Consider the following 12,504-nt stretch of genomic DNA (forward strand, 5'->3'; position numbering starts at 1 on the left):
CTCAAAAAATAGCTGGATGATTAATGGGCATATGACTCAGTCTAAGACCAATCTTTGAAAGAAACTAAAATGTGGAGACACTTTAAAAGAAAAGCTATTTAAGTAAGCTTTACATCTATTTAAAAAATTGTCTCTGAACATGGATGCAATTCATATATCTATATATAAAACAAACAAAAAGAAAATCATTTTTCAACTATCGATCCATTCCTATTGGTAATGCTTCTTAATCCAGACATTCCGCAAAATACAGACTTTTTACAAATCACGGCATCTTTAATACAAGAAAATTAACATGCATTATTCTTCATTCTGAGTACAGTGATGGAGCTCATTATTAGGCAATGACCCATTACTACAAACATAACGGCTTCTGTGAAACTTAAGTGCTTTTTCTCCTTTTATTATCAGTTACAATGGACCAGGTGACACCAGATCAAAGGTGGTCAAATGACATTGAATTGGGAGGCTGAAGGGGGTCGCAATAAAGTAATTTGTATGCCTCAAAATTCCGAGTATGAATAAAGGTAGTTGGGTTTTTTGTTTGTCTGCTGTTTGTTTTTTTTTTTTTTTTTTGGCTTTTCTTATTCTTGTTATAAGCACTCATGTTAGAACAAAGACGAAATGTGCAAACTTCAAAATTTAAATATTCATTTTTCTCTAAGATCCAGCTCAGTAAAAGATTACCCCAGTTCCCTGTGATTTTAAACTACAAGATCAAAGCTAATATTTTGTTATAAAAGTTATATATTGAAAAGAAATAATGAAAATAAAACACAGTTGGGAAATATTTAAGAAAAAATATGCAGGACTAGCACCTGCTGTGTCAACCCTGTTCCCTAAATTCAATCATGTACCCACTGGTATAACCAATAGATAATGCCTTTAAACAGTAAAATTAAGCTGAACAAAACCAGCTCAACAAGGTTAAGAAATAAATGTTACATCAAGGTAGTATGCTTTGTTTTTCTGAAACAGTTCTGTACTTCTTACATTCAGAACTAGTTTTTAAATGTTTTTTAAACATGTTAAACTTTTGTTAAACTTGCATCATTTTTTCTGTTTTTAGATCTGCTGTTTTTAAAGATTAAAATCTCTGTAAAACCTAAAAATGTCTTAAAATTTGCTGAAAATGCAACAAATCCTCTAGTTTAAAATTATTTGAAGTAACCTGCTCCAACAGATATTCCAGATATTCAATTCATTTTGCCAACAAAATTTTGGAGGAGCATTTTTAACAGAAGACTGAAATAACTGTGCAAAATTTATTCTAAGAAAAGTGTTTAAAGGCTGGTGCAAAATGGGAAGCAAATTCTAAACAATTTTGGCTTTTTTTTTTTTTTGCTTTTTTTTTTTTTGGAAACAAAAACCGCTCTGTCTGAGAATAGCAATCATTGGGGTGGTGCTCTAGGGGAGGAGTAACTCTTTCATCTTTTCCTGCGGCAGGTGCGTTTGTGTTCCGCGTGCCAGTGCTCCTGCTGACACTTGATGGAGCAGTAGGAAGTGTTCCAGCAGCAGTGGTACATGGCCTCCTCTTCACAGTTGTAGCACTGGGGAGAACAAACAAAGATGGGATTACCCCCCTGGCAGGATCCCTCCTCACCCCTGCACACACCAGCACATGCAGAGCAATGCTCCTCTTATTTATGCTCGGGGACATCCAGGTATTTTTCACACGTGCTGAGTGAAGCGGCAATCCTCAGCAAACACACACAATGCTTTCCTATTTTCCAGAGTCTGGATTATTGCTTTTCAAAAAATCATCTCTCACTTAAGAAAACTCATCTCTCAGAATGGTGGAGTGACATTTTTCAGGCACACAGCGCAGGAACCATCATTTACCCTACATTTGTGTAATAGCACCCTGATCTATGTCTTAAAAGCTACAATAAATCAACAGGCGCTGCTGGCACAACAGCCTCTGCACAGGCTTGAAAATCAGTATTTCTGAGGTTACTTTATAAGCCTGACTTGTCCAGAGGTTGCTGGGGAAGATCCTTTTGGTTTAGAAAATCTCAAAAGTCACAACAATAGCATCCCAGGAGACAACAATTATTGGTTTGTTGTAGCCCATCTAGGGTCAGCCTGTAAGGATGCTGCTGTCACCAGGGTGTGTTGACTGGCAGCCAGCACTGCCACCTCCTGAAGGGAAAACTTTGTGCTCCATCAATTTTACTGAGCAAAACAAAAAAGTGTTTTTTCCTCCAAATCTTAGAAAAACCCAAGAAGGCCTGTCATACACAGGTTGGCTACCTGGGCTCTTGCCCTTTGTCGTGACTGCCAGCACTGCACAAAACTCCTGAAAGAAAGATGCTGCACAGCCCATGATTTATACAGAATTATTTCTTTCTGGAGAAAGCTGCAGCAAAGATGATTTCTACCTTGGAACACAGAGAACACCCCCAGCTTTCTGATAGCTGGAAGAGCGACTTGGAAGATAACCTCTGAGGAACTAAGGAAAGGAATGCAACATGCTGGTCAGCACCACGGGTGGCCATCAAGGAGGCACAGCACCCACACACAGTGTGCCCTGTCTTCAGGCAGGTTATGCCCCTTTAAGGCAGTGCTGCAAAAGCATGAGCAGTTATTTTGGCAAAACTCCATAAAGCGAGGTGGCATTGCTGCTTAAGGTGCCATTTATATTTCTGCATCCTGGAGAGTAATCTTCTAATGGCTTCAAATTTGTCTTTCTGAATTTGGTCTGCTCAAAATCAGGAGGCATCTTTAGGAATCCAGTCTGAAATACTTACTGCATGATGGGGAACAGAGGGAGGGATATCACACTGTCTGCTCAGGCTGCTATCAAACCACAGAATACCATACAATTTACTTTTTATGTCCTGTCTAGCTACAGCTTTAATAATAAAACAGAGAATTACAAAGGAAACAAACCAAACTGCCTCGAAAGAAAAACCACTACAACCCACACTACTGAGAGACAGATCCAAGAAAGCCAACATTTACACTGGCTAAACTGATAACCATTTATTTACATCAGCAATAAAGGGACTGCCCTAGCTGTGTGAGAAGGGAACCTCTCCATTTTCCTTTCCTAATTTAGCTCCTGGGAAGTTTATTTGTAAAAATGTCTGCAAACAAGTGCCCTCCCAAGAGCTGTTTTCCTGGTTTTTCATGTTGCTGGCTGCCCACAAGCCTGTGGGAGCCATTAAGGATCATCTGCTGGAAAGGTGTAGGGAACAGCTGTGGCTCTCCATTATGTATAGCATGGGCCTCAGCCCAGAGACCAAATTCACATCTGCTGGCTTGGAGAGATCAAAAAATGCTATGACAGAGAGGACAACTGATCTGTGGGTCCTGCACTTCCCTTTACATATGCTGGCCATAAGTGTGGGATGTAAATCTCCACTTACAAAAGGAAAATAGTGTCATCTGTGCTGGTACCAGCACATGTGGCACTGGAGGCAAAATGCCAGCTGGCCTCAGGCCTCCTCTTTTCTTTGTATTTTCCTCTTTCTAAATGTTATCAATCACTTGGGGTTTTGTTTCAGACAGTACACATCAGACAATGCTCATTCACTTAAAGACCACCTGTTGCAAGTTAAAATAAATATATGTGTAAATAAATTTGAATGAGAAAAAAGGTTAAAAGCTGTCTATGGAAACAAGCTGTGCACCAATTTAAATAAGTCTTATACATAAATAAAAGAACTTGGAGAAACTAAAACAGAAACATTATCAGGACCAGCACTTCAGCCTGAACTTTGGAGGCCGTGGAGCTGCATAATCTCATTATTGTTACTGCTGCCTTTACACTTCTTCTTTTTGTTTGCTATTTACTTGAGGTATCTGTATTAAACCAAAATTTTCTGAAAGTATAAAAATGAAATTGGACTAAGCCAATTGTGACCAGCTAGAGAAAAGAACTGTTATCCTTTAACTATGCATTAGTCTTCTGAGGGCTGGAAGCACATCTCCTGTCCCTGTACACCACCAGCAAAATGATCCCTTTGTCCCAACTGGACTTGTTTTTTAGGTATGAGAAAAAGACAAATACAGTGTGAATAATAGCAGCTGTATTCCCAAGCACAGACATCAGCATTACACAAAACCTGAGGTCTCCACTCCTAATTAAAAAGCAAAGCCACCAAAACTCATTAGTATGTGTGTTAATTACATGAGATTTTGGTAAGGAGGTATCATTATAATAGCAGCATACAAGTGCAGTACTACACACCAGGGACTGTCATTAGTACCAGTGAAGGAAGAATCACTGGGGACTTGTGTAATTGGACCAAGTCCAGCTGCCTGGGGCTGTGTGTTGGCAGGCAGATCCATCAGCTTGAATGCAGAGGTGTTTATCCTGACCCTCCTTGTCCTGCCACATGCAAACCAGCTGCCTGCATGATGCCTTCATTTAGGGTGGTGATTGACAGATAGTTTGAGGCCACAGAAGTAGGCAAGATTGTCAAAAACTCTATCTTTTCATTGTTTGGATAAATTCAGTGACGTGGTACCAGGGCATTTTTTGATTAGTCTGAAGGATATAGTAAAGGCACATTGGAGCATATAACTTCAGTCAGTCTCTTTTGAAAATTCTACCTTCAAAACCACCAAAAAGCAGCTAGAGCTGAGAGTCCAGCCTCACAATGATGTTATTTTGCCCGAGTTACTGCATGTCAGCTGAATGGTGACAATGGTTCACATATGTGTTCTTCACTTCTGACTGAACAGAGATAATTTGACATATTTTATAGTGGGCAAAGGCAATTCCATTTCCCTCTCCAGTGCCACAGATGAGCACATGCACACAGCAGCTGGTGACATGCTGAACACAGTAACTCATTCAAGTCAGTCAAAAATAACTTCTCTGGTCTGCAGAGACAGGTAGACAGGGAGGAATTCTCTTATTGACAGAGACCCAAGCACTGCACCATCCTGACACCCACAGTAAAACCTCTGTGAGGAATAGAATTGAAGACTCTACAGGAGCTCTGGCATTTGAAGTAATTATTCTCTTTCCAAAAACTAAACTCATAACTGTGATAATCAGTGACCGACTGCCTGAGTATTTTTTCCACTCTTCTCCAAAGCAGAGTTTTCCCTGCAGGGACCATTGTTTCATGTAAGCACAGGAACTAATGAGGCTGAGCAGCAGCAAAACAGCCCTTTATAGCAGAAGGCAAACGGGGCTGCAGGGGGGGTGGCAGGACTGGCTGTCCCTTGGTTCGTGCCATCTCCTGGAGGCTCCTGCTCCTTTCCAGCTCCACCAGTGCTACAATCCTGTGCCCAAACTGCTGTGTTACAGACAAGTGTCACAGTGCTGTGTAACTTCCTCAGTGATGGCTTTTGCTCCCCTCTTCTGTGAAAGTTAATGAAGAAATAGCAGAGTTTGTGTGTGCGCCAGGTCCCAGATCCTGAGCAGAGCAGTTTCCACCTGCACTCTGCTCCTGGCAAGCAGCACAGTTTATGGTTCTTGCAGTGTTTGGCTAGGTGCTGTACAGCCATGTGGGAGGACACACTCCAGCCTGAGAAAACACCAGCCACAGTCCAAATAAAACCAGGGAAAAGTTGGTGGTATGTAACAGAAAAGTAAGTTAGCATGTCTATTTTCACATTTCTAGAGGGCACGCCAACATGGTTTTTGTAGCTGATGCTGCAGATTTCCACTTAAGGACCAAACAAGAGAGGGATATATTTCAGAATGCCGTGTTTTAAATAGAAAGGAAAATAAAAGAGCTGTAGAAAAAGCAAGGAGAGGAAAATGCCAAAAGGATATCACTAATAGCCTTATTAGCAGGGGAATCCAAATTGATGCAGCCAGATATTATACCCTCTGAGGTCTCAAGATCAAAGGAGTGTGAACATAATGCAAAGTATGTTTATACGGAGTAAAACTGCATTTAGGAAAAAATATTTTTGATACTAAGATCTGATTTGGCTCGAGTTGCTGTTAGCACTAACAAATTAAGATGGAAAGTAATCAAAATAACAAGTTTAAATTTGGAGAAGATTTGAAACAGCAATATGAAGGAAAAAGCCTTAATGCTGAAAGACCAGTGAAAGAGCAGTGCAGTTAAAAGCAAGAAAGAAATCCCCTTCAATTGCCTGCAGGATGCATTATACATTTCCAGTTACACTCTTGTGAAAAATTCTTGACACTTACCCACTGCTTCTTCTTGGTCTGGGAAATCAGTTGCTTGTGCTGACCTGCTAGTTTCTTAATTTCTTCTAAAAATTCTTCTTTGCACTTCTCCTTTACCTGCTTACATTTTCTGTCCATCTCTCCTTGTGCGTTGGCCACAGCTTTGTTTACAGCCTGCCTTTTCTCTTCTTCCATCTCTGTACGCAGCTGCCAAAGACAGTCAGCAAAACAAGTCAAGGCACAGCTATTGGAATTAGAAGTGTCTTATTTAAACTTCTACTCTTTAAACCTCTATTATTGATGCAGGTGGAGATCACCTAATTAGAGATTTCTCCTATTTAGGAAATAAAAATTACTCAATTAGAGATATAACAAAATCAGATTTAATCAAAATAAGAAAATCACTGTATTGCTATTCTGCTAGGCATCAACAACAACAGCTAAATAAGTTCTATGCATATCTGCATATAAGTTTATAAATTTATTAATTTATCTTTAAAAAAGATTTTTTCTTTTCCAAATCTACAACTGCATGTAAATCTACAGCAAGTGCACAGTGGAAAATACAAAATAGAACATCTCCGAGTTCATTAAAAGGTACCTTTTAGTACTCACTGTCTGTGAGGTTCCTCTGCACCTGCTCAGGTATCTAAATATTGAGTGTCTTAATCCTACAGGATTAACACTTGAACTCCCTAGGTTCATTTCACAGTCCTTCATCCAGAAGGAAATTCATCTTATCTTAAGACAGGTACTTAAGTGAGGTCAGACAAATCATCCTCCAAATTGCCCTACTCTCTCTAGCCAAAGGTGACCAGGTCAAGCTTAGACATTGAATTTTAAACAGGTTATTATTAGATAAGAAAATTCAAACAAATTTCAGTGACCCTGTTTGATCTTTAGATCAGAAGATGGACAAAAGAAGAATTATTTATGACTAGCAGTTAAACAATGACATTGTTTAGAATCACAGTTACCAGCTGAGAGAAAGGCTTTGGAAACAGATACTCATGAATGAACAATTAGTTTCAGTTTTGGATCACAAACTGATTTCACTGGACAAGAATCAAAAAAGCCAAGATTTTTCTGTTTAAAGTAGGTTTGTTGATATAGAAATGGGCTAAAAAAGCAATAATGGAGACTATTTTTATGTGGTCTATTTGGAAAAGATTTTTTATTCATTTTGGTAAGAGTGGTTGTTACAAAAATAGAAAAGAATATGAAGAAATCCCCAAAATTGCCTCTCCTCTATCCAGGGTAGGTGGTGTTCAACAAGCGTTACCTTTTCCACTGCCTCTCGCACAACTCTCTCAGTTTCTCTTTTGTGATCAGCTTTCATCCTGTCCTTGAAATCATTAAAGATTTTGGTGTATTTGTCATGGCACATGTTCTGACACACTCCATCATTACTGGTCTGGGTGCTCCGATGCAGCATTTTTGGAGAAGAGGCACTTAACTTCTTGGTCTGAGTTGAGACTGAAACTTTTTCAATGGGCTGAGGCATTGTGGGAATTTCCTGGCTTGAACTTACTGCTTCAGTTTCAGGTTCTGGCTCCTGCAGAGAAAGAACAAACTTGTAAATTAGATATCAAAACAAAACAAGTCAACCTGTTTACTGTTCAGTTCCCACTGAAGAAAAAATGGTACGTGAGTAATATCAGTGTAATTAATGTGAAAGGTGCCTGCTGAAGACCTGTAGTGCTAATGGGATGTGGGATCCCTGTGGAAAACCAGCCTGAGAGTGGGCAGGCTCTTGGGTCAGGCTTTTCTGACTTCAGCCAGACTCACCTCTCCAAAAGTATGAAAAACATAGGAGGATGTGCTGACTCCTTGGGATTACTAGAGGTTTGTTAGGGATATTTTACCCCCACAATATTCTGCCTTAAGAGACTGTAGTTGCATGGCCAAGGCTACTGAATTGTTTTGGCAAACTCTGGGCTTACTCTGACCCAACAGGCTGCACTGGAGTCTGTGATATTCCACTGACTCCATAGAAGTGCTGCAAAGATTGATCAGTACTTCAAAGGTCCTTTGAAGATGAAAGGCTAATGAGAGTCTACATCTTGCTTCCAATAATATGGAACCAGACTTGGATGACCACAGAAGCTCTGTATAATTGCACAATTATCAAGAAAGAAGTCACTGTTACTGTAGTGTACTGTGCTGAATTTAGCTGCCTGTGTTATTACAATGTAACACCAATTGCTCCTGCTCTTTAGAACAGATTGAAGTTATACTCCTGAAAATGTTTATTGCTATTTGGAGTGTCTGAAGACACAAATGATATTTTTTTAAATTAAACTTAGATGTTTTAATGCTCATTTAGCAGTGTAGAGACAAAGCCTTCTTCACGACTGGACTTTGTGCCTGTCTGTGTGATGCAGCACTGCTCACATCATTCAAAAAGCTGAGTATTCCCTTTTGCAATCAATTACTCTCTAAGAGGTCACTGTGATTGACTTCTGGATCACTGATCAGAGCTACAAAGGCAAATGTTAAGACATAAATATATGAAGCAAATTACAGCATTTGCTTGACAGAAAACACAATAAGAATAGTGAGACATCCTCCTATAGTCTCCCTATCTTGCACTCAAACAAAGTTTGTGCCCCAGGTACTGTGACTGTGTCACTGCCCCCACCCGTTACATCCATGGCATGTCCACACTCCTCCTCCTGCAGGATCAGGAACAATGGGGAGGCAGCTGCCCGGGAATTAGGAGTGGCCATGTCCTTATTCCAGCACCCACATAGAGCTCTGCTGCTACAGTACCTGCACCCTCCTCCGCACTGGCACCCCGTGCACTCTGGCAGGGATCACACACATGTGCAAATGTTTCTCAGCGTTCCTCGGGCAGCTGGAAGGAGGCCAGGAAAATCCTTGGCGGCTCAGGAAGAGATTTACGGCTCTCTCTGTAAGTGCCCTCTTGTGTACACGCGCAATAACGCAGCGCCTGGCTCCTGATGCCGCAAGCGGATACACAGGGAAGCCCCGCAGACAAAGAGGGTAAGGTAGTTCAGAAACTTAATAGTCTCGATTGCACTTCCTAATTTCTGCTGTTTATGGACCCACTGATACCCTGAATTTATTATTAAAAAAATAAATGTAAGCTGGCATGCTTTATTCACAATACAGGGTATTCTCATGATGACACTTGCATGTGGGAGGCGCAGTTACACTTGTTAGCAAGGAGTACCGAGCTGTGGGGCTGGAACTTCCAAGGCTAATAATGTAACATCACTAAAAGGTGACTGAAATTTAATGGACTGAATTGTCCATTAAAATTTCAGACCTTTTGTACTTTGCTGTCTCTATAAATACAATAGTTGAGGTTACTCACTTCTTTCTTGAGTTCCATACTCTGGTTACGTCGTCCTTTCTTTGCTCTTGGTTCCTGAGTAACCTTCAGCTGTGAACATTAAGAAAAGCTTGTTGAATCAACCCAAAAACCAGTTCATGTAAGCGGCTTTCATTGTAACATGACTGATGTGCCTTGTATTTGTAATTATTTGCAGTTAGTTAGGGTATCAAATAGAAATGTTAATGAAATGTTCTTACATGAGAAGTGCACACAATAAACTTTCTACATTATCACTGATGACTATGACTGCACGAAGGAACAAAATTGAAGAATAAGTTCTACCATTCAACATGCACTTGCTAAAATACTCTTAAAAATTCCTTTCTCCATTGCACACACAAGTTCAAACATTTGTTTTCTGAGGTGACCCATACTTAGAAATCAGATCTTGTTGGATGCTAGAAAACAGCAGTGATTATAAAGAGAATATAAGTATGTAAATATGGTAAAATCATCCAGACTGGATTGTAACTGGAGGGGTATGGAACTTCATGCTTTAGAATAAAAGTCAATCTCACAGTAGAAACAAGGATGAGATCTAAGTGGATGGTAATTATCTTACAGTGCTTGTAGAGAAGTTCTTATGCCTGATTTTGAAGCATGCAATACTAGCTAGTCTTAGTAACAGGATATTGCAGACTACAGCAGAACAGTGAGTTTGATGGCTACTCCTGTGTTCCTGTATCTGGGAAACCAGTAAAACAGGTATAAGCATTAGCCAAGTCAAGGATGAATAGTTGGCATCATAGAGAAAATATGTAAATGGACACTGGGACTGATACTTCTGGGAAAAAAAGGGAAAATACCAGTTATCTTTTATTTGTGACCATTTTCCTGTTTTACCAACAGGCTGTTGTATGACAGCACACAAGACTTTAAATAAAGGGGCTACAAAGGCTAAAAACCCCTAAAACCACTTTGATAAGGAACAACCTCCCACCACAACATAGAGTTTTATATACTTTTAAGGTTTTAGTTCCAGTTTTGGTGATAGACCTGTTTGACAAAAAGACAAAGGAAGAGGGTCAAAATACACCATTTTTTTTTAATACAGACTTAGAGAAAGGATAGTGGTTTTAAATGAGGAAAGATGTTGCCAGGGAAAGGGCTGCCAAAAGTACAGAAAAGCATCCTGCAAGCTTTGAAAAGTAGTGAATATATAACACCCTCTTGGATAATGAATGATTAGTAAAGATGAGCCATGATAAGGGAATGTTGATGTGGAAATAAAAAGTTTTGGATTTGTGCTCTTTGTTAAAACAATGTCATTTTTCTTGCTTTGCAGAATTATTTTTAATTACTTTAATAATTTGCTGGTCATGTGGTCCTCAAGTGCAGCGTTTGCACCTAACTTCAGTCAGACCTGCTGAAAATGTCATGGCTGGTGTTACTTGTGGATCTGAAGGCAGAATAGAGCTCGAAGTGACCATACTCCAGCTGTGAAAAGGCTGAGCAGACACAGGGCTGTCCCTTGATAGGGCTCCAAGAAGGCAGTGTTACAGTCCATCTGATATCTGTGACATTTGACTTGAACATTCCTATTTAACTTTAGAAATCTTGATCTGTCTCATCAAGGTGCTGTACGTGACAAGCACTTTGAAACTTCACAAAGGTCATCAAAGAAACTGAGGAAAGAGGAAAATCCATATTCTTGCTATTACTGATAGGTAGGGATATAAGGGAGATAGGGAGAATAAGTGATAGGGACTCTAAGCCTTTGAACCCTCTTGTCCTCACAAACCTGCAGACAGCACAAGGCTAATTAACAGCACATTAATCAAAAACACATCATCTTTGTACTCCTTAATGAATTGTCCCGTTTGCTAATAGTGTAGCAGCACTCACTTGCTCATTGCTAGTGGAAGAGATACTTGACTCTGCCTCCTCTTCCCCTTTGTCCTCATTCTTTGATTTCCAGAATCTCCCCTCCCGAAGAAAACGCTGGTGCAGTTCCAGTTCATCACAGGCCTTCTTCCATCCCATGCTGCGCTTCACGTGCAGCCGGTGGATGTTAACTGTGATGTCTTGAATGTTTTCAGAGGGGATCCAGGCCCTTTTGAATGCACAGAACAGACAGGTTCACAAACATGAAATACAGGTGAAGGAGCTCAACCTGAGAAATTGACTTCAAAAGTAGTTTTTCACAATGGCCAATCACTGACAACTCCTTTTTGATTTTTTTTAAACTCAACACATTTGAAAAAAAATGGACTGCATGCTGTTAGACATTTTTGTTATTATAAATACTCACTAGCTGTTGGTGCTATGGCTAAAAGTCTCTCATTTTTGATGAGCCACAAACCTTCCCCAGCACCTATTCTCTTGCTAAATGCCCTCAGACACAGAAACTTTTTTTTTTACTGAATGTTCCTATGTTAATCCAATTCAGCTCTTGACCTCTTTCCTAAAACTGTCAAGGAATGTACCAACTCATCACCTTGAATGGAGACATTTTGTGTCCTGGGCCCTTGTCTACCACGACTGAATTTCCATGGGGACTGCCATGCTTCTTTGGACTGAATTCATGCCAGTGACATGGTTCCAAAGTTACCTTGTCCACTTATATATGTTCAGAGACTCCTCAGAGAGTTATATAGACAGGTCTTGACTTTTTGAAAGGTTATATCAAGCACCAGGCAACATTGGACATTGGATTCATTGCCAGGCACATCTGCCTAACAGATTAATACTCAACAAATGACACGTTTGTGAAAATATTCTTGATTCTTGCAATATAAATTTAATATGAGTAAAGACAAAGAAGCAATGCCAATTTACACCAACCAAGAGTTTGGCCTTCTGTCCAAGCCCAGCACAGTAACTAAGCAATGGCACTGCAGTAGAACTTCCTTTGCCTTTTGTATCAGCATGCATTTAAGAAGTTGCAAGCACCTCATTCTACAGGTGCCAGGATACTTTATTAAATAATTTAAAACTGTGTGAACTTAAAGTCAAAGATAACTAACAAATTAAACTGTATGCATTAATAGATTCAAGGTAAAAACATTCTGTGACTGAGGCACCAGTAAAGATCTTTATA

The 12,504-nt window shown here is 39.8% G+C and overlaps 1 protein-coding gene across 7 annotated transcripts in view; it reads right to left on the reverse strand.

Moving 5' to 3' along the window:
* Positions 1 to 554: 554 nt before the first annotated feature.
* Positions 555 to 12,504, reverse strand: part of ZMYND11 (zinc finger MYND-type containing 11) — a 103,252-nt gene continuing 91,302 nt past the window's right edge. For all 7 annotated transcript variants that reach the window (XM_021528793.3, XM_021528798.3, XM_021528797.3 and 4 more), the window contains 5 exons: positions 11,310 to 11,517; positions 9,444 to 9,512; positions 7,386 to 7,658; positions 6,125 to 6,310; positions 555 to 1,550 (listed from right to left, as the gene is read on the reverse strand). In XM_021528793.3, coding sequence (XP_021384468.1) covers positions 1,428 to 1,550; positions 6,125 to 6,310; positions 7,386 to 7,658; positions 9,444 to 9,512; positions 11,310 to 11,517 — 859 coding nt within the window. In that variant the 3' untranslated portion in view covers positions 555 to 1,427. The remainder of the gene's footprint in view (positions 1,551 to 6,124; positions 6,311 to 7,385; positions 7,659 to 9,443; positions 9,513 to 11,309; positions 11,518 to 12,504) is intronic.

The sequence above is a fragment of the Lonchura striata genome, chromosome 1 (assembly GCF_046129695.1).
Source record: "Lonchura striata isolate bLonStr1 chromosome 1, bLonStr1.mat, whole genome shotgun sequence".
Classification (NCBI taxonomy): Eukaryota; Metazoa; Chordata; class Aves; order Passeriformes; family Estrildidae; genus Lonchura; species Lonchura striata.